Here is a 20,883-nt window from a genome sequence, read left to right as displayed (position 1 = left end):
TTTTTTCGTTTCTGGCCTTTTTCGAGTGGCTGTGATCATCCCAGAAAAAAAACCTTATCATCAAAAAAAAAAACAGAATTCGAATCATCAAAAATATCGATAGTATCGAAATGATTCTGCTGTCTTTTTTTTTCTGGCCACGAATATTTTTCCCAAATTCGATTCGATTCATCTTTAATTTTGTTTTGAAATTTTGTTTTTGTACTCTAAAGAACATTTAATCCTTGAAGCAAATGATGTTATTCGATCAAAATTTTTTTTTATTATGACATTAAAAGTGATGTAATCAATCGTGTCTGTGTGTGTTCCTGAATGTGAATCCTTTTCCACATTCCATAAAAGTGTATCCTTGAATGAAAGTAAAAAAAAATCTTTGTATTTTGTTGGTCTGATGAAACAACAACAACAACAACAACAATGGTCAACATTCATTGATGATGATGTTTATTTTCATTTTTCTTGAAGAAAAATATTTGAAAAATCCGAACATGTTCGACAATCGAATACAATCATCATCATTCTCAATGTTTATCGAATGTTGACATTTTTTTTTGTCTGTGGTCAATCGATTCATTCAAGGATTGAATAAATGATGTTTTTGTCCAAACAAATCTATCAATCGATGATTTATGAGATTTTTGATGATAAACATTCGATTCTCAAAATCATGTAAATGATGGACATATCATGTAAATGTCCAACCACAATAATTAAACCGTTGATGTGATTCAAAAATTCATTGAAATATTAATATACAAAACACACACACACACACACACAATTTGACAATCATCTGCCTACGATATATACAACATTTGATTCAAAAATATAATCATCATTTTTAGGTAAATCTGTGCTCATCATCATCATCGTCGTCCATAATTTACTTCTTTTAATAACAACTAGTTGATCATCATTATCTTTATTCGTTGATTTCCTTCATCATCATTTTTGTTTTGTTTATTCATATATAAATCATTTTCTTATTTACTGTCCAAACACACAAACACACCACACAGAAAATCTTTATGCTTGAATGATTTATCTGGACACACAAACAAACATTTGATGAACACTTTTCACAAAGAAAGATATTTCTTAGATTAAAATTGACAACGGAAAATGGAAATTATTATTATTTAACCAAAAAAGAAAAACTTGTTTGTTTTTCCCGTTGTTGTTAAATTGTTTCTATTTTTTTCGGGTTATTACCCGGAAATTATTTAACCCCGTGAAAACATAAAAAACACAAAAATGATGATTTGTTTTCAATTGTCACGATTTTGAAGAATATTTGTTTTTTTTATTCATTTAATGAATCGAAAAATATTATGTAAATTATGTCATCAAGCGCATTATCATCAGCGGCAACAACAACAACGACTACCACAACAACAACATCGACAACAACAACAACAATATCGTCGATCAATAAAGCCCCATATTATTATGGTGAATTGATTAAAAAAGAATCGAATAATAATAATAATAATTTAAATCAACAATCAACAAAACAATCAAAATATCGTGGTTGTCATCCACAATTAACAATTATCAATAATAATAATAATAATAATAATAATAATAATAATTCATTTGGTCAACAGAATATTATTGTACATAATGAAAATTTTTCAACAACAAATGGTAGTAGCGGTTCTGAAAGTGGTTATGGATATGGTCGTACAACATTATCAACGATAATACCATCATCAAAGACTTCGTTGACAAATAGTAGTAGCCCGAATGATTTGAAAACAACAACAATCATAACAGCTGTACGATCAACGGATAATGATAATGATAATAATGATGATGATTCTACTACTACAAATACGGCAATAAATAATAATTTGAATAATTCAAATCAAACAAATATTGTGTCCATAAACAACAATAATTTACCATTTATTACGAACAATAATAATAATAATGTTGACAATCCAACAACAGGCAAACAATCATTATCATTATTACAGCTACGGCCACCACTATCATCATCTTCGTCTTCTTCGTTAGCCGAACAACAACAACAAGTTTCGAATATAACTCCTACTGCTACGACTACTTCAACGTTCAACACTCAACAACAACAACAACGACATTCATCTTTGGCCTATCCAAATGTTCAAAGTACAAGTGGTGGTGGTTGTGATGATGATGATGATGATGGTGATGAACGAATAATAGTGGTGGCAACAACAACTTCGGCATCGTTAACGTCGGCATTATCATCATCATATACTATAGCGAAAACAACAACAACAACATTATCTTCTTCATCACCAGTGATAGAATCTTCGTCACCATTAAATAATCATCAACAGCAACAACAACAACAGAATATTCCATATCATCATCTATATAATTATCATCAACAAAATCATTCATCATCATCATCATCATCACCATATGGTATTACAGAAGGATTAAAACGTTTTCAAAAAAATCCATATAATAATACTATTGGTTCATTTGCAAATCCATTATTATTATTAGATGTTGATATACGTAATGGTACTGAAAGTTTACCACGTGCATTTCAACCACCATATTCATCAACGAATAATAAAAAATCATCAACATTAAAACAAAGTATTTATCAACGTTCATTATCAATATTTACAAATGGAGTTAGTCCATTATTACGGAAAAAGAAATCAAAATCTAATCAACAACAACGACGTTTTCCAAATCTAGATTATCAATTTGTTGATAATAATTATCGACAAAATCATCATCATCAATTACAACAACAGCAACTGCATAATACATTATCAACATCAACATTAGGTTTATCACAATTACGACGAAAATCTGAACCTATTATGTTTAGCTACGATTCAATTACAAATGAATTATCAAAATTTCAAGCTCGTGAAGAGAAAATTGTTAAAAATATTAATTTAGATTTTGAAAAAATGTTAATGAATGATACGAATGGTGAATATTGTACTGGTTCAACATCATCAAGTAATAATGCTACAGGCATTGGTGGTAATCATTTTATCGATCAATCATCATCATTACGACGATTAGCTCAACAACAACAACAATTTGGTGGTAATGTAAAAGATGATTTTGATCATTATGGTAAAACAATGATATCGGCTGCCGGTCAACATCAATTACAACAACATCATCCTCATAGTGCATCTACTCATCAATTTATTCAACAACAAACGCCTTCACATCATCAGCAACAACAACAACAACAACCACAACTTTCATATAAAGAACCATTCTATATGGTTTATGAAGATAATCGTAATAAACAATTACAGCAGCAACAACAACATCATCATTCAAATTCAATTCCAACAACAACAACAACAAATCATCATCATCATCAAACACATCATAATGATGATAATATTTATGAAGAAATTGATTTTCTTACATTATCATCATTACGTGCACAATATGCTGATACATTAAGTTTACAAAGTTATAAGAAAAAAGGCGGTAGTAAACGATCATTAGCATCATCAAGTTTTACACGTTGGTTTTCAACACGAAAGAAAAATTCACCATCAATGTCGGAAGATGAAAATCCATATATTGATATTAAATTATCAAAAAAACAACGACCACCGATAACATTGCCGGAAATACCGGGTGAATTAAGTAAAGAACAACTAAAACGTCGTTATATTATTGGATCGATTGTAGATTCAGAAAATTCCTATATAAATTCATTACAACGTATAATAAATTTATATAAAAAACCATTAGAAGAATCAAGCCCATCGATATTAAGTCAGAATAAGATAAATATAATATTTCATCGTTTAGAACAGATTTTACAATGTCATACAATATTTGGTATTGCCTTAAGTCAATGTGTTCGTGAATGGGATGAAAAAGAACAAATTGGTGATGTATTTATTGCATCATTTTCCAAATCAATGGTATTAGATATTTATTCTGATTTTATAAATAATTTTACAAATGCAATGGAAACAGCACGTAAAGCAGCTAAATCAAAATCAGCATTTGCACAATTTTTACAAGAAAAATCACTTTCTAGTCCTGATCGTCTTAGTTTTTTTGGTTTAATGGTTAAACCTGTACAACGATTTCCACAATTTATATTATTATTAAGTGATCTACTTAAACATACACCATCTGATCATCATGATCGTATGTCATTACAATTAGCATTAACACAATTAGAATCATTAGCCGATCGTTTAAATGAACGTAAACGTGATGCTGAAAGACATTTTGCCGTTAAACAATTATTAAAAGATTATCTAAGTAGTTCGACAACAAATTCATCTAATCGATTTTTATTACGTCAAGATGATATTTATCAACTTGAATTGGATACAAGTTCAGGATTAGTAATGAAAACTAAATGTAGAAAATTATATCTATTAAATGATATGCTTGTTTGTGTAAGTGTACCGGCAAATCGTCTTAAATATGCTGTTTCATTACAAGATGTTGATGTTATGGATGATGTAACACCGGCAACAAATAATTTGATTGCAAATTCGATGCTCAAAAGTAAAGGTAATTCTTTTTTTGAACAATTTTCTTTTTAATTTAGTTATTTATTTATCCTGTTATTGTTTTACAGATCCGACAAGTGCAACTTCATCACCAAAACATTGTACTGTCGAAAGAATGTATTGTGATCTAAATAGTTTAATACATGATCTTGAAGTTATTAGTCGTGTATCGAATCTATTATCATCACTACGTTATCAATATCAAGGTATATCGGTTGAATTGGTCGAACAGATTGGTACGGAAATTCGTGAAGAAATACGAAAAAAAGATGCACAAATTACATTAATCGATCGATCTTGTTTACAGATTCGAATACGTTCAAAAAATTATAAAGATATTATCTGTATACAAATGAATGATCCGGAAACAAAAAAAGATTGGTTAACCGATGTACGATTGGCAAAATTAGCATTAGATCGATCAAATAATCCAGCATGGGATATTGTCAATGAAACAATATCAACAACAAGAACAAATCTATCTAATTCGATTATTATGCATCGTGTACCGTTATTTGTTAAATCATTACCAATATTTGCAACAACTGAACATAGTATGCTTACATGTGCATTACATTATCGTATTAATCGTCGTGATGATCTTGTATTGGAAAATAATGCTGGTGTTTTATGGATTTGTAATGTAAATGAAAATGGTTCACAATTAGGTGCATTAGCAACAAATGGTACTGATATTAGTTTGATACATTCATATGAATTATGTGATTCACATGTTACCTGTATTGAATCGGTTGGATCTTATGCAGTTTGGATTGGTCTACGACAAGGACGTATTATTGTGATTGATGCTAGTTCACCGGGTGAATGGCAACAATTTGCTGCATTAGATGTATCAGCTGAAGTAACCTGTATTAGATATTTTGGTAATTTTGTTTATGTTGGCCTAATCACTGGTGTTGTTGCTTTGTTTAATGCTACTCATTATGAAGAACCAATAATCATATCATTATCAACTACACATCCGGTTACCTGTTTACTACCTGTCAATAAAGAAATGTTTGCTTGTTGTGGTGAAAAAATCTGGATCATCAACAATGCCCAATTGGATCGTAGTTATTATCTTCATAATAATAATAAAAATAGTCCATCAAATGAACAATTATCACCAGGTGATCCTGCTATCAATGTTCAACATTTTCCTGATGAAGATCTTAAACCAAATCTACTTGCACATTGTGGTATTGGTCTTTGGGTTAGTCTAGTGAATTCTTCGATTATCAAGTTATATCATACGGAAACATTTAAACATTTACAAGATGTTAATGTTGCTTCGAATGTGAAACGAATTCTTAATGAAATGATAGATCCGAATGGAATTTTCGTTACAGCTATGTTGGCCACACGTGGCCTATTATGGATCGGCACAAATGTTGGTGTAATTGTAACATTAAATTTACCTCGTCTACAAGGTGTACCGTTGATATCGGGTTGTTTGAATGTTGCATTACATCGTCATACTGGACCAGTCACAATATTGCTCAATTTGACAAATACTCAAAGTGAAATTCCTGTACATCCTAACAATTCAACAATGGATAAAACTAAATCAATGGAAGAAATAGAAAAAGAAGAAATGATGATGATGATGAAAAATGAAGATGTTGAATCAATTTATGGACTTTATTCAGATTTAATGAATGTTGAAAATTATGTTCGTGTTGGTCATGATCATCGACATGATATTGGAAATGTAACAAATAGTGGTCATCATATGGCTGTATCTAAAATGACATGGGATTTAGCCAATATTAATCTTTCGGATGATTCTACATCGGAAAGTGCAATCTATCAAGATGGATTAATATTACGAAAGAAACCAACATCAACAGCTAATCTAATGAATTTGAATAAACGAAGAACATTAGGTAGTGGTGGTATGACATCGGCTAGTAGTCAACGAGAAATAAGTAATATTGGTAATTATCCCATATCATCAGTACAACCGAATAATCAATTAAGTCCGGCTAAAAGTCAAAATAGTATATATGATTCATCGATTGGTGGTGGTGGTGGTGGTGGTGGTAATGATAAAAGTTTAATTGAAAAAGAAAATATTTCATCATCATCGGGTATTGGTGCAAGCAGTAGTCTTTATGATATTGCACCATTTAAATCGGGACAGAAAATTTCGGCAACATCAACAATTGATCAACCATGTTCATCATCAAGTAGTAGTAATAAATATAGTAATCATCCATTAGTATCATCTACTAATCAACAACAACAACAAACAGTTATAAGACATTATGATAATACAATTGGATCATCATCGAATAATAATAAAACAGCATTATTAATGACCGGAGGAAATGGATATAAACGTGTATCATTGAATGAGGCAACCTATTCAAGTCAACATGCACATTGTTGTATATGGGAATATAAACTTTAAGAAAGAAAGAAAAGACAAATATTGATTGAATCAAACCAAAGAAATTCTGAATACACCGTTTTTTTTTTGCACCGTTCATGCCATATTTTTGATTGAAATTTTTTTTTCGCACTCTCCATTTTTTTTGTTGCATCAATATTCCGAAAGAAATTTTTTTCAGTATTTATTCAAACACACATAGAAATTTACTTTTCGACAGAAATACAAATTACGAATTTTAAAAAATTGAAATTTTCTCGACAAACTGAAAACAACAACTTGACCAAACAAACAATCATTGAACAAAATGTAACATTTTTTTTCACACTAAAATTTTTTTTAACTGACTAATTCAAATGACCAGAAATTAACTATAAATGAAATGTAGATTTAAACAATCATTTGCTTATCATCACACTATCATCATTATCTATTTAACAATTTTTATTCTTCATTTTTTTTTTTGCTATAATAATTCTTGTATGTTTTTTTTTATTTGTATTTTGTAAAATTATATTTTGCAATAAAAATTTTTTTCTTATGGATGTGTGCTGTAATTTTATTTTCAAATTCATTTAATGGTCATCATCAATCAGTTGGATTATTATCATTTTTTCATTTTCTTTGATTAAGACAAATTTCAAAATCTTTAAGCGAATAACCAAATGCAATACCGATACCATAATGAATTGGCCATGAACGTCGTTTGAATAGAATTAATGATGCTATTGAACCAACTGCAATACCGATACCCGTATTGACGATAGCATTTGCTATGAATCGATCATATTTCTGACAAATCATTGTATCCGATTTAATTTTTTCATTTGTTACATTCATTTTGTTATTATTATCAAAACCAAAGAATGGATTATTCTATGAAAATGGAGAAAATATTTGTAATCAATTGAATAAAACATTATAATAAGAATTAATTGTTTACCCGAATTTGAAAATTTGGTTTGTTCTTAATTAAATCAAGAAATTTTTGAATTTTTGAAACACGTTGGGTTCAGATTTTGTGTGTTTTCAGCTGACTTTTTTCGAATGATGATGATATGTTCGAAGGACAACAACAAACACAATTTATGCGAATGGTGCTCCATCTCTTCGTGAATCACATGAAGCAATATGCATATCCATGGATAACACGCGTGTGTGTGACATCATCATTTTTTTGCCCGTTTTCATTGATATTATTTTTGTTAGAAAATTATTTTGTTGGGTGAAAAAAAAACCGTTCGCAAATTTTTGATACAAAATTAAACATGCCAACAATTGCCGTTAATCGTAATGAATTGTTTAAACGTTTAGGTCGTGTTTACAGTGAGTATATTTATTTATTTGGTTTTTGTAAATTTTTTAAAAAATCCTTTTTTCACATGAATCATCAAAAGCCGAAGATGAATTTAATAATCTTTGTTTTGAATTCGGCATCGAATTGGATGAAGTAACATCGGAAAAACAATTCAAAGCAAAAGAACAAGGTATTACAGATCAGGCAATTACAGATCAAGAAGAGATTATTTATCGTATTGAAATACCAGCAAATCGTTATGATCTACTTTGTTTAGAAGGATTAGCACGTGCTTTGAATATTTTTCTGGAAAGGTATGTTTAATATTCATTTCACCATCAAATCTGATGATAATGATTAATTTTTTCTTTCAAAGATCAACGATTCCAAAATACAAACTTTCTAAGCCATCATCATTGAAACAGAATGAATTGATTGTTTTACCAAACGTGAGTAGCGAATTGAAGTTGTTGTTTTTATCATTTAAATCTGATTTTGTGATTCAAAAATGATGAATAGACCGAAAAAATTCGACCATTTGTTGTTGGTGCTATATTACGTGGTGTAAAATTTACACAACTTTCATACAATAGTTTTATTGATCTACAAGATAAACTACATCAGAATATATGCCGAAAACGAACATTAGTTGCAATCGGTACACATGATTTGGATACAATTAAAGGACCATTCTATTATGATGCTCGTGAACCAGAATCAATTGAATTCCAACCATTAAAACAGACAAGAAAATTTAATTCAAAAGAATTATTAGAATATTATCTTTTGAATGATGAACATATTAAACCATATGTTTCAATTATAAAAGATAGTCCAGTTTATCCGGTTATTTATGATTCAAACAATATTGTTCTTTCACTTCCACCAATTATTAATGGTGAACATAGTAAAATTACATTGAATACCAGTAATATTTTTATTGAATGTACTGCTATCGATTTACATCGTGCAACTATTGTACTTGATACAATTGTCTGTTTATTTTCTGAATATTGTTCTGAACCATTTACAATCGAACCGGTACAGGTAACACAATCGGATGGTAGTAAACAAATTTATCCATTACTTAAATATAGAAATGAAAAAATTTCAATGAAATATATTAAAAATAATCTTGGCATTGGGTATGTATTGAGTACAAACACAAAATGTTGTTTGAATTAATTTTTTTTTGTAAATTTTATCCTCGAACACAAGTATCGATCTGAATAATATAAATCAAATTCTAAAACGAATGTATCTTGAATCGAAAACGATAAATGATGATGAAATTGAAGTTTGTATACCACCTGTACGACAAGATATATTACATCCATGTGATATACTTGAAGATATTGGTATTGGTTATGGTTATAATCGTATGCAATTATTATTACCACAATCATTTACAATTGGTAAACAATTATTATTGAATAAAATAACTGATCAACTTCGTAATGAAATTGCTCGATGTGGTTTTACAGAAATTTTTACCTTTAGTCTGGTATGTTTTCTTTTGTTGAAATAGTTTTTTTTACGATTTTTCAAATGTTTTTTTTATGCACAGTGTTCACGTGATGATATTGCTGATCGAATGCGTGATAAAGATTCATTGTCAAAAGCGGTGAAAATATCGAATCCAAAAACATTAGATTTTCAAGTTGCTCGAACATCATTATTACCTGGTATATTGAAAACAATAGCATCGAATAAAAATATGCCTTTACCATTGAAATTGTTTGAAATATCTGATGTTGTTCTTAAGGATGATAGTTATGGTATGCAATTTTTGTAATTTTTTTTTTGTTTCACTGATAACTAAATGAAAATTTTGTTTTTCCCCCTTATTTATTAAAGATGTTTGTGCACGAAATGAACGCTATCTTTCGGCTATTTATTATCATAAAAATTCTGGTTTCGAAATTATACATGGATTATTGGATCGTATGATGCAAGTGTTGGAAATACCGATGAAAAATGAAACCAATACTACTATTGGTGGTTATTATTTACGAGCAAAAAATGATCCACGATTTTTAGATAATCGTTGTGCAGAAATATTAATCAATGAACAAATAATTGGCATTATGGGTGTTGTACATCCGGAAGTTGTTTGTAATTTTGAATTAACAATGCCTTGTTCTGCTTTAGAGATTACCATACAGAACATTTACTAGGGGAGTGTTTTATGTGTGGGGATTATTGAAAAAAAAATTTGAAAAACAAAGCAAAAAATTTTCTTTTCTTTTTTTATTATTTTGCTTCTTTTTTTTTTTGGATTTCTGTTGTTGTAATTATCATTTGAGTATTTAAAATACGTTTTCTAATTTCGTTTTTGACTGATTGACAAATTGGTTTGTTTTGGAGGGGGGAGGGAGGAAATTCATTTTAATTTTTTTTTTATTATTTACAAAACAAAAAATTTGATAAAATTTTTTTTTTCTTTCAAAATCTTTATTGTAATATTCAAATTTCTTTTTTTGGTTCGTTGACGGTGCTTATAGCTGCTGCTGCTGCTGTTGCAGTATCTGTTGTTGTTGTTGCTTTACCATTCGAATGATGATGGTGATCGTTATGATTATGAATATTCGGATCGGCAGTCCATTTTGATGATTTAGCATTATGATGATGATGATTATGATTATGATGATGGTGGTTTGAAAATTTTCTCAAATAATTATTGACAAATAATTTGGCAAACATAAAGAAAAATGTTGAATAAACAATAAAACCAAATGTAGCTGTTTTGACTGGAATTTCACAATAATTTCCGGATAATTTAGAAAAAAATGCATAACCACTAACATAAAAACCGAATATCATCTGTATAATCTGTAATGATGTAACAGTCATAGCAATCTGCCTTGGTATATAGATTTGCATCGAACGAAATGCATAATATGCATACATTAATGAATGTACAACCATATTCATAGTGACAAACCAACGTCCTAATGATATATTTTGACCATAACTATACCAAGTATAAATTAATGCCAAAATATGATGAAACCAATGTAATAATATTAATTTTTGTTTACGTAATACGATAAAAATTGTATCACCCAATTCAAATATTTTTGATAATGCAAACAACCACATCCAATATTGAGCAATAGAATTTGTTGATGCTATACAAACAGAATGATTAATACCTTTCAGGTAAAATGTATCATACATTTCTGGTAACATATAATAACTACCAGCAATACTGAATATTGTTAACAATATATTCCATAGTGTTAAACAATTACGTAATTTAAATGGTTCACGTTGACGCATAAATTGTTGTATAGAAAATACGACCAACATATATGCAATTGATACATAAACAGAATAATGCCAATTTTCTTCCATCCATTTTAGGCTGGAATTTATATCCCAATCAAATATTGAAAATTGTGGTTGACATTCTTTATAAACCAATGATTTATGGCCAGAAATTCTTGTCATTTTTTCTTCTTTTTCTTTTTCAATATTTATTTGTCGACGTTGTGGAAGTCTGATGGATGGTTATTTGATGAAAGATGATTTTTTTTTTGTTGAATAAAATGATGATGATATGCACCAATTACAGACAGTGGTTACAGACAATCTTATTATCAGAAAATTATTATCTTTCTCTTTTGTTTTGAAATTATTACCGATTTTTCGATTTGCTTTTGCTTTGTTCTTTCCAAAACAATCGATATACTTTAATTATAATAACAATAACAATAATTGACGGGATTGACAAATGTTTCGGTCTAAGGATTTTTGATTCGTTGCAACGAATATAAAAAAAACTCTAATTACAGGTAGATGACATTTGAATTTGTTGCAAATGAATGAATGAATGATGCACGTGTTTTATTCACATAAACAGACACACAGAAGAAGAAAAAAAACACCGAATTGAAAAAAAACCAGAATGATTTTTTTTCCTCTGATTCACTAGGCGTTTCTATACATTTCAAAATCACACAAACAAAAAAAAACAGAAATTCTTGTTTTTTGTTGAAGGGGGGAGATATTCGTTATGCACAATTTACTCAAATATACACAACACACACACACACACTGCACATCAATGAAAAATCACATAGACAACAATAGAGTGAGAGAGAGAGAGAGTTTCAACAAAGAAATTGTTCCTGAACAGACTCGAATTGATGTTTGGTGTATTGGTCTTTGTTGTCTTGTTGTCTGTGTATGTATGGTTTGTCTATGTTCGATGGCTTCAAACAAACAATAACGACGAATATCGTTGAAAAATGAGATGTTGTTGTTCGTGTTTGGAAAACAAGATCTTTAAACCACGAGACTTTTGTTGTTGTTGTTGTTGTCGGAAAAAAAAACTGGCCCAAGAACAACAACAACAACCAAACTTTAGTAAAATTTGAATGAAAATTTTTAATAATAATGGGGACTTACACACAGGCACAAACTTGGAAAATGGCCTGATATTACTCTTTTATCCAGATTTGCTTAGAACTTTGATGACAAATCTCGTATGATTGAAAATTTTCTTCAACGAAGAAAAGAAGAAAAAGAAAAAGTTGTTGTTCGTCGTTGTTATTTTGGCGCGTCATTAAGTTTATCCATTCGGAAGTTATCAACATGAACAACATTCGAATTGTTCTTCGAATTTGACTCTTTTTTCTCTTCAAAACAAAAAAAAATTTTTCTCTTTTTTTTTCTAATTTTCATATTGATGATGATGAAGGGCTCTTTTTTTATTCGAAAAATTTTTACCTGTATTATGATCGATAATAATGATAATGATTTTTTCGTTTCTTTGTTTTGCTTTGTTTGTTTGATGTGATTTTTCATAATCGATAAATATTGGTGTAAAAACATTTCCCTTTCACTTCTTCTTTTTTCCACAATAGCTGGTTTCTGACATTCCAAAGATCTTACAATTAGTCAAGTGAGTAATTTGAATAAGAAAAATCATCCAAGATGATCAAACTTCTTTTTACTCGGTAACCAAATGTAAACTTTTTTTCTCTTTTTTCGGTCTCTTTTTTAAACATTGAAAAAAATGAAAAACAAATTTTTAAAGTCTGATTGATCATTTCAAGTTTCAAAGTCTCTCTTTTTTTTGATGATGATTTACTTCCTCGAAATTTGGATATCTTTTCTCGTTTTCTTCCTCACTCCACACATTCACACGCACTTTAATCTGAAACAATTTTTTTCTGTGAAATCGTTCGATATTATAAAGGGTGGCTAAGCAGAAAAAAAACCGGAACAAAACTGGGATTGAAAAAAAAATCCTTGGGGCCAAAAACAAAAAATATAAAAACAAAAACAATTTCTGCTTCAAGCTGAATTAAGCCACTTTTTTCTTCTTCTTCTTCTTCTTCCACATAATGACATCCGATCTATTCATCTGTTCATCAAGATCGTAATGATCGTTGTTGTTGTTGTTGCCATCATCAACCATCAACCATCGACATAATGACGGCCAATCTATATAAGACAAAGCAAAAACAAAACAAAAAAATCATAACCCAATTTATTGAGGTCAAAATTATCCTATATTTATTTGGCACAATCCTTATTATCATCATGAAACTTTTGACATTTGATGATGTTCATTTGATCTTTTCTCTTCTCATTTCTCATTCACTTTCCCTTTCATTCATTCATTCAGTCATTCATTCTCTTGTTTACTCAATACAGGAAATGTCCATATGTTTTTAACAAGTGGAAAAAAAAGAAAAAATTTTCACACATTTCGTTTGAATTGAAAATATTTTTTTTTTTTTAATTTTGTTTCAATCAATCGATTTTAATTCAAGCATCTATTTTATATAGAATTTGTCATTATTCATGATTATTTATATGGTAAACACGGTGGTAATGAAGTTATTCATTCAAAAAATCGTTTGAATATTCAATCATTCATTTTTTTCGTTTGATTGTACATTGTGGACAATACCATTTTCCTTTTGGTTTTGATGTTAGACCAACACATGCAAAATGAAACCATTCAATTTGCTATAGGTTTGAAATGGAGAAAAGGAAGAAAAAAGGGGGAAAATCATTAATACAAGTTTTTCTAAATAAATGTACAAATTCACATACACAATCTGGATCATCACATCCGACCATTTCACCGAATGAAACCTGATGACAAATACAATATAATGGTTCATCTATGAGAAAATGATTATTAATTAGTTTAAAAAATAATTAATTAAATTAAATAATTGGATTTACTTGGATCAACTTCCATATCCATTAATTCGGTTGATGTAATCATTTTGCCTTTTGTTGTTAATCCATTCATTGTTGTTGTTAATAATTGATTATCGATAGCTTGTCGTTTTTTTGGTATATTTTCCGTATCTGAATGATGATGATTATGATGATCATTATTACTATGTTTTTGTGTAGATGATTTTGATTCTTTTGTATTTGATGTTGTCGTTGATGATGATGATGATGATAACGATGATGTTGCTGTCGCTGTTGTTGCTGCTGATGCTGACAATGATTTTGTACGTTTCTTTTTATTCAGTGTTGTATTCGTTTGATTCGTACTATTTGATGATGGTAGATTATCTTTTGGATCATCACCTTGGCTATCTAGTTCAATGTCAAATTTAGCCAATTCAGTATCCAAACGTCGGATATGTTTATCAACCATATTATATATTTGATGAGCTAATTCTTTTTTTTCATCAGTCAAATGTTGTGCTTTATCCATATATTCCATTATTTGATTAAAATATTCATTTCTTTCATTCGATGATAATTGATTAGCATCTTTAACATATTTATTCGAAAGATCTTCAGCCGAATCGACAAATTCTAATCATCATCATCATCAACATATATAGAAATTAATTGTAATTAGAATTTGTTACCAAGCCAAACAAGAATTAAATAAAAATAAACAAACAAAAATCAATACCATGTACACGAGTATCCAGAAAATTGATTAACCTTAGATTTCGAGCCAAATCACATGGTAATGATTGTATACCTTTGTTTTTGGGAGAACAAAAAAACAAAATTAGCAATCAAATTCAAAAAAAAACGAATCATAAAATACTTTCAACAAATTGTTCCAGATAAGATCCGGCCATTTTGAATGATTGAAAAAAAATTGATTTTCAAAAATTTTAAAACAAAAAAAAACGTTTTTTTTTAATTTTGCTTCCAAGTTTTCAGTGATGAACGAAACCATTCATTCTTTTTTCTTTTATAAGCGAGTGGAATTTTCTATTTACACGAGCAATCACAGAGAGAAATAATTTGCGTAACAGCTTATATGAAAAGCAAATGATGAATAATTGTTTATGTTGCACTGAACAGATGGCGCTGATTTTCAAAATTTTCAAAAGTTTATACGCTAATACGTTTATACAATAACAATTGTTATTGTTCAATGGTTATATCGAATGTTTTTTTTCGATGTTTATTTTAAAAAGTTTGGTCTTAAAAGTTTGGTGATAATTGCCAGATATAAACCATTTTAACCATGCAGACAAACGAATGGCATAAAGCAAACAAATGGCGACAGAATTCTGGGGCTTAACGGGCTTAAAGGGTTTAACAAGGAATTGCATGCAGGGAACTGCAGTTTATGGATGGCAATCCTTAGTGATGGTAATAAATGCCCGATGGCATAAGAAAACAAATGGCGTGGGACCAAAAGTTAGTCGGCAATCTTAGGAATTGGATGGTGTTTTATGGTACGAATTAAGGAACCATAAACAAGCTTAAAAGGGAAAAATCAACGATGACTAAAGGACCATGCGAAAAAGAAAGGAGTGACTGCAGTGAGAAATGGCAATTGACGATCAGTCATGACGAATTACAAAGAGAATTGTTACGGTATTGCTTTAATAAAAGAAAACAAATGTCCAAGAAGGAATAAACCATCGCAATAAAAAAAAACTATATTGTCATCAATGGTTTAAGGCAGGACAAGTGGTAAAGATCAAATAGACCGCTTGATTAAGGACAAGATGATGATTAACGACAACAGCCAAAGAAATAGAAAATCATATTTAAGGCCTGGGAGAACCGCCAAATGGTACACATTTTTTTGGAGAGAAGCTGACAAGCTAAGAGATCTAACTTTGAAACTCTGAAAATTTATTTTGTTTGTAATTATAATAATAATAATTAATATATTAAAATTGTAATTATTCGTGAATATTTGAAATCAATCGAAACAAAAAATGAAAAGACTTCCGACTGCAATAGCTTCAGCCCATGATCCCGATTATAAGAAAATGTTGGAGGATATTGATGCATTTGAAAAAAAAACAAAACATATAACGGATGTGGGGCCAAAATGTTTTGTCTGCGAAAAAGGTGTACCGGTGGGAAGAATTCGCTTTTTCTCAAACCAAAGGCAATTTTATAGACATATGTACTATAATCATCGAAATTATTTTGAGTAAGTATCAAAATATTGTTAATTATTTTTATTCTTCATAATAAATAATTTTTTAATCAACTATAGTTACATCCGAAAAAGCACAAGGCATGGTGCAAAACCAGATTCGTCTCCAATGATTATCGATGAGCCATCAACAAGTGCAATTGAGATGGATGAAGAGCCATCAACGAATGAACATTTGTTGGAAATTGATGATGAAGATCGTGAAACTTATCAGATAAGCGAACTTCATGAATATCAATATTATTAACAAATGGATCGGTATCAAGCAGAGAAACAAAAACGAAAACAGGAAGAAGAAGAAGAAGAAGAAATCGCTATAGCTTGCCAATCCAAAAATCAATACCGTTCAGAAATTCTGTGACGCAAAAATTTGGTGCTTTTTTAACAGAAAAATTTTTGATGAAATTTAATTTTGAAAAAATTTCAAACAGAAAAATTCTTTTTCAAAAAAAAACAAAACAATCAAAATAAATAAATATTATTAATTTTTTCGCCATTGAAATGAATTCATGATTGTGTGTTGGGAAGGGGAAGAGATAAAAATTTGGTTTGGGGAACAAATGAGGATGATCAAAATTGAAAAAATAATTTAAATTCGTTTTTTTTTTTGTTTACGAAGAAAAGAAAACATTCAAATGAATAAATTATTCAATCTCTGGCCATAAGAATATCTTCATTTTGACTAGTCGAATCGAATGAATTCCATTTTTTAATATTATCAATATTAATTTTTTCACGTAATTCATCATTATATTCTGCTTTACTTGATTTGATACCATAGAAAAAATAGACAGAAAATCCTGATTTGGATAAAGCAAACAAATTAAATCTTAATTAACGTTATAAATGAATCGAAATTAATTACCAATAGCCATCCAAATAATAAAACGCATCCATGTAAGCCAATTAAGATTAACGATTAATGCAACATTAAAAAATATTGATAAAACCGGTATGAATGGTACAAACGGTACTTTATAACGAAGATTTTCAATATTTTGTTTGTGCATATTAATAATGGATATTAATATGATTAAGAATGTTGTTATTAAACTCAAAATGAATGATAGAAATTTTTCATCGATATCCTGTTGTTTATAATGAAAATAAAAGCAAAAAAAACCATGGGAAAAAGGGATGAAATGAAGTGAAATATCGGGATTAATTTGTCAACAATGTTTTTGAAAACAAACTAACCTTTTGAAATAATTTGCATGTCAAACAAAATAATACTGATAATATGACAATGGATAGAACACATATAGGAATCAGTGAATCATGAAAATAATTATTTAAACTAGCCAAAACGATATTTTTATTAAATAATCTTTTGAATGTATCTTGTAAAGGATTACGTATGTTTCCATCATCATCATCATCATTATCATCAAGTAATCGTTCATGTTCGGAAATTTTTTTCGTTTCCGATTGTTGTTGTTGTTGTTGTTGAGTGGCATCAGAAGCACCAACAACATTATCATCTTCGATATTTAATTGTACAATATTTGGTGGACGTCGATAACGGACAACAATAACCGATGCACTAACCACTAAATAAGCAATTAATGTACCAATTGACATCATTTCAACTAATGTTGTTATATCCATAAATATAGCCATTATAACACCAAAACCAGTAAAGAAAAACATTGCCATTAATGGTATTTGTGATTTTGAATTTACATAACCCATCCATGGAAATAATAAACCATCATCAGCCATAGCATAAACAATTCTTGTCAATGAATAAATTGTACCAATCAATACTGTTGCCATACCACAACATGCACCAATAATAACGGCAAATTTAGCCCAATTAGCACCATGTGCACCAAGTGCATCAGGTAAACCAGATTCTTCGGATATTTGATCAAATGGAAACATTAATGTTAATACGGATGATACACCAACATATGAAATCGAAGCAACAATCATAGCAATAAATGTTGCTATCGGTATTGATCTTTGTGGATCACGTGCTTCTTCACCACTTGTAGCAATCGAATCAAAACCAATATAAGCATAAAAACATGATGCACTACCAGCAAATACACCTTTCCAACCGAATGGCATAAAACCACCATGATCATTTTGCCAATTAGAAAAACCTGAATAATATCCACCAACAATAATTATTATTATTATAACAATCATATTGATTATTGAAAATGTATTATTAATATATGTTGTTGTTTTCATTCCGGTTGTTAAAAATATTGTAAAACCAATTGCAATCAAACCAGACATTATATCCATATGTTGTGTTAATGTTTCGCCTAATATTGGCGAGATCCATGAATTTGTATAATTACGTATTTCACCACCGATTATTGAATCTAAATATGCTGATGATGCACGACTTACAGCTGCAATTCCAATAATATTTTCAAGAATCTTAATTTTGAAAAAAATTGATTGTTAATGTTGTTATTTATGCAAATCATTATCATCATCATCATCATCAACATACCATATTCCAGCCAACAATAAATGCCCAAATCTCACCCAATGCAATGTATGCGTCTATAGACATTGATTAAATTCAAAAGTTAACGAAAGCAATATTTAAAATAAAATAAAAAAAAACTTACATGAATAAGCTGAACCACATTTTGGAAAACGTGATGAAAATTCTGCATAACATAATGCACAAAGAAATGCAACAAAACCGGCTATAATATATGATAATACAATAGCAGGTCCGGCTACATTTTTAGCTATGGATGATGTTAATACATATGCACCGGAACCAACCATATGACCAATACCCAATAATATTATATCCAATGTTGTTAAACATCGTTGTAATTGTGTATTATCCAATTCATTATTTTCATTTGTATAAATTGTTTTTGTACGTTGCATTTGTTGCCATATTATATTCATTTTGTTTGTTATTTGTGTTAACGACATTGTTTGTTTGGTTAAAGATATTCACACACACAAAAAAAAGTTAATGGAAATTCTCTTTTCCTCGTTCAATTCTGTTGTTGTTGATCAATATATTTCACTATTATATTTCCATTAACACACACGCACCACACACACTCATTATTCTAACCTTCTGTGAATGGATTCTTTATGGATTCTGATTATCTCTGTTATGGTTAAATGAAAAATTTCATCTTCAGTGTGTGTTTGTGATTTGTAATTGAAATTGACGATGAAATCTCAAAGATGATGATGATTGTCTATTTCAATTGTCTTTTGATATTTTTTTTTCTTTTCAAAATGTTCAGAATAAATTAAATGGAAAAAAACTGAATTGAATACTGAATTATTCGTCGCTGGTTATGGATGATATTTTGATTATGAAAATTATAATTGAAAAAATTCTTATGGAACAACGAAAAAAAAATTAATTTTCGGTTTTTGCTGTTGAGAAAGAAAAAGAAAATCTGCACATTCGAATAGGATGATGATTTTCGGAAATTGAGTGTGTGGTGTGCGGTGTGGTGATGATCAATATCGCTTCTTTTAATGATTAAATTGAATAACAGAATAATGGGAAATTCGTTTAGTTTGGTTGGCTTGATAAGTATCAATTAGTAATTTGTCGTCATCATTATCATCATAATTTGTGTTGTTATTTTTTTCTCACTTTTCTCACTTTTCTCGTCTTGTTTTTTATATTGTAAACGTCATCAAAAAAAAAGATTTTGTATTTTGTTCAATGCAAATTTTGTTGACGTTTTTTTTTGTTTGTTTTTTGGTTTCAAATGCAGAATATAAACAGAATATAGAGTGTGTGTGTGTAAGAGAGAAGAAAGAAATTTTTCAGGAAACAAGATTCATCATACACACCGGATATATATAGTTAGAGTGGCTAGCAATATGCTATATATGCTTTTATCGGTTTGTGTGTGTTTCTGGTAGAATCCGATGTAAAGGTATACTATGCAAGAGAGAGAGAGAGAGAGAGAGAGAAGAATTTGTTGCTTTATGCTCTATCTATATATAGGTAATATCCATAGGAAATCATTCTAGATTTTTTGGATCTTCCTTTGGTATATTCTGATGTATATTGATCCATCCATGGATCCAATGATTGTTGTGAATTTATAATTTTTGTTTTTTCCTTTGATATAATCATCATAGACTTGCGCTCACTTAACCCATATATATTCTCTGTGTGTGTGTGTGTGTGTGTTGTTGGAACGATAATTCTTTGATGATGATGACGATGACGACAACAACCTTCAGATTCCAAGAATAGAATTTTGTTTTTGTTGTTGTTGTTGTTTTGGTTGGTCCCTTCAACAACAACAAA

General features: G+C 29.4%; 6 protein-coding genes and 1 pseudogene across 6 annotated transcripts; 3 read left to right on the top strand and 4 right to left on the bottom strand.

The window, feature by feature from the left end:
• Nucleotides 1-1,213: 1,213 nt before the first annotated feature.
• Nucleotides 1,214-7,803, top strand: LOC113788861 (uncharacterized). The gene is made up of 2 exons (XM_027338320.2): nt 1,214-4,518; nt 4,586-7,803. The coding sequence occupies exons 1-2, from the start codon at nt 1,341-1,343 to the stop codon at nt 6,928-6,930; spliced, it is 5,523 nt and encodes a 1,840-aa protein (XP_027194121.2). The 5' UTR covers nt 1,214-1,340; the 3' UTR covers nt 6,931-7,803.
• On the bottom strand, nt 7,436-7,749 carry LOC113788862 (uncharacterized). The gene has a single exon (XM_027338321.2). It carries the CDS (start codon nt 7,747-7,749, stop codon nt 7,525-7,527), a length of 225 nt encoding a protein of 74 aa, XP_027194122.2. The 3' UTR covers nt 7,436-7,524.
• Nucleotides 7,804-8,035: 232 nt separating the features above from the next.
• On the top strand, nt 8,036-10,657 carry beta-PheRS (phenylalanine--tRNA ligase beta subunit). Its single transcript, XM_027338317.2, has 7 exons — nt 8,036-8,235; nt 8,307-8,520; nt 8,583-8,655; nt 8,726-9,351; nt 9,425-9,710; nt 9,774-9,984; nt 10,064-10,657. Exons 1-7 carry the CDS (start codon nt 8,178-8,180, stop codon nt 10,381-10,383), a joined length of 1,788 nt encoding a protein of 595 aa, XP_027194118.2. The 5' UTR covers nt 8,036-8,177; the 3' UTR covers nt 10,384-10,657.
• On the bottom strand, nt 10,469-12,858 carry LOC113788860 (very long chain fatty acid elongase 6 pseudogene; annotated as a pseudogene).
• An 847-nt stretch (nt 12,859-13,705) lies between these two features.
• Nucleotides 13,706-15,407, bottom strand: LOC113788859 (inhibitor of growth protein 4-like). The gene is made up of 5 exons (XM_027338318.2): nt 15,252-15,407; nt 15,111-15,182; nt 14,414-15,007; nt 14,279-14,349; nt 13,706-14,191 (listed from the first exon to the last, which is right to left on the bottom strand). The coding sequence occupies exons 1-5, from the start codon at nt 15,283-15,285 to the stop codon at nt 14,096-14,098; spliced, it is 867 nt and encodes a 288-aa protein (XP_027194119.2). The 5' UTR covers nt 15,286-15,407; the 3' UTR covers nt 13,706-14,095.
• Nucleotides 15,408-15,430: 23 nt separating this feature from the next.
• On the top strand, nt 15,431-17,006 carry LOC113795196 (uncharacterized). The gene is made up of 2 exons (XM_075823467.1): nt 15,431-16,607; nt 16,674-17,006. Exons 1-2 carry the CDS (start codon nt 16,387-16,389, stop codon nt 16,858-16,860), a joined length of 408 nt encoding a protein of 135 aa, XP_075679582.1. The 5' UTR covers nt 15,431-16,386; the 3' UTR covers nt 16,861-17,006.
• A 69-nt stretch (nt 17,007-17,075) lies between these two features.
• On the bottom strand, nt 17,076-20,338 carry LOC113795195 (cationic amino acid transporter 4-like). Its single transcript, XM_075823453.1, has 5 exons — nt 19,205-20,338; nt 19,084-19,136; nt 17,811-19,007; nt 17,479-17,701; nt 17,076-17,413 (listed from the first exon to the last, which is right to left on the bottom strand). Exons 1-5 carry the CDS (start codon nt 19,524-19,526, stop codon nt 17,262-17,264), a joined length of 1,947 nt encoding a protein of 648 aa, XP_075679568.1. The 5' UTR covers nt 19,527-20,338; the 3' UTR covers nt 17,076-17,261.
• Nucleotides 20,339-20,883: the final 545 nt, after the last annotated feature.

The sequence above is a fragment of the Dermatophagoides pteronyssinus genome, unplaced genomic scaffold (genome assembly GCF_027571235.1).
Source record: "Dermatophagoides pteronyssinus isolate colony J.1.1.1.1 unplaced genomic scaffold, Derpt_VIB-CSIC_2022.12 sq0029, whole genome shotgun sequence".
Classification (NCBI taxonomy): domain Eukaryota; kingdom Metazoa; phylum Arthropoda; class Arachnida; order Sarcoptiformes; family Pyroglyphidae; genus Dermatophagoides; species Dermatophagoides pteronyssinus.
Note: the sequence above shows the minus strand (reverse complement) of the source record. Positions and strands in the feature narration are given on the sequence as shown.

Excerpts from the sequence above, each read along its gene's own strand:
- LOC113788861 (XM_027338320.2), top strand. The coding sequence starts at position 1,341 with ATGTCATCAAGCGCATTATCATCAGCGGCAACAACAACAACGACTACC. Across the intron at positions 4,519-4,585 it reads TTCGATGCTCAAAAGTAAAG|ATCCGACAAGTGCAACTTCA; the intron begins GTAATTCTTTTT and ends ATTGTTTTACAG.
- LOC113788862 (XM_027338321.2), bottom strand. The coding sequence starts at position 7,749 with ATGAATGTAACAAATGAAAAAATTAAATCGGATACAATGATTTGTCAG.
- beta-PheRS (XM_027338317.2), top strand. The coding sequence starts at position 8,178 with ATGCCAACAATTGCCGTTAATCGTAATGAATTGTTTAAACGTTTAGGT. Across the intron at positions 9,352-9,424 it reads AAAAATAATCTTGGCATTGG|TATCGATCTGAATAATATAA; the intron begins GTATGTATTGAG and ends CTCGAACACAAG. Across the intron at positions 9,985-10,063 it reads TCTTAAGGATGATAGTTATG|ATGTTTGTGCACGAAATGAA; the intron begins GTATGCAATTTT and ends TATTTATTAAAG.
- LOC113788859 (XM_027338318.2), bottom strand. The coding sequence starts at position 15,285 with ATGGCCGGATCTTATCTGGAACAATTTGTTGAAA. Across the intron at positions 15,008-15,110 it reads TCTGGATACTCGTGTACATG|AATTTGTCGATTCGGCTGAA; the intron begins GTATTGATTTTT and ends GATGATGATTAG. Across the intron at positions 14,350-14,413 it reads GGATATGGAAGTTGATCCAA|ATGAACCATTATATTGTATT; the intron begins GTAAATCCAATT and ends ATTTTCTCATAG.
- LOC113795196 (XM_075823467.1), top strand. The coding sequence starts at position 16,387 with ATGAAAAGACTTCCGACTGCAATAGCTTCAGCCCATGATCCCGATTAT. Across the intron at positions 16,608-16,673 it reads AATCATCGAAATTATTTTGA|TTACATCCGAAAAAGCACAA; the intron begins GTAAGTATCAAA and ends AATCAACTATAG.
- LOC113795195 (XM_075823453.1), bottom strand. The coding sequence starts at position 19,526 with ATGTCGTTAACACAAATAACAAACAAAATGAATATAATATGGCAACAA. Across the intron at positions 19,137-19,204 it reads ATGTGGTTCAGCTTATTCAT|ACGCATACATTGCATTGGGT; the intron begins GTAAGTTTTTTT and ends CAATGTCTATAG. Across the intron at positions 17,414-17,478 it reads TATTATTTGGATGGCTATTG|GATTTTCTGTCTATTTTTTC; the intron begins GTAATTAATTTC and ends TATCCAAATCAG.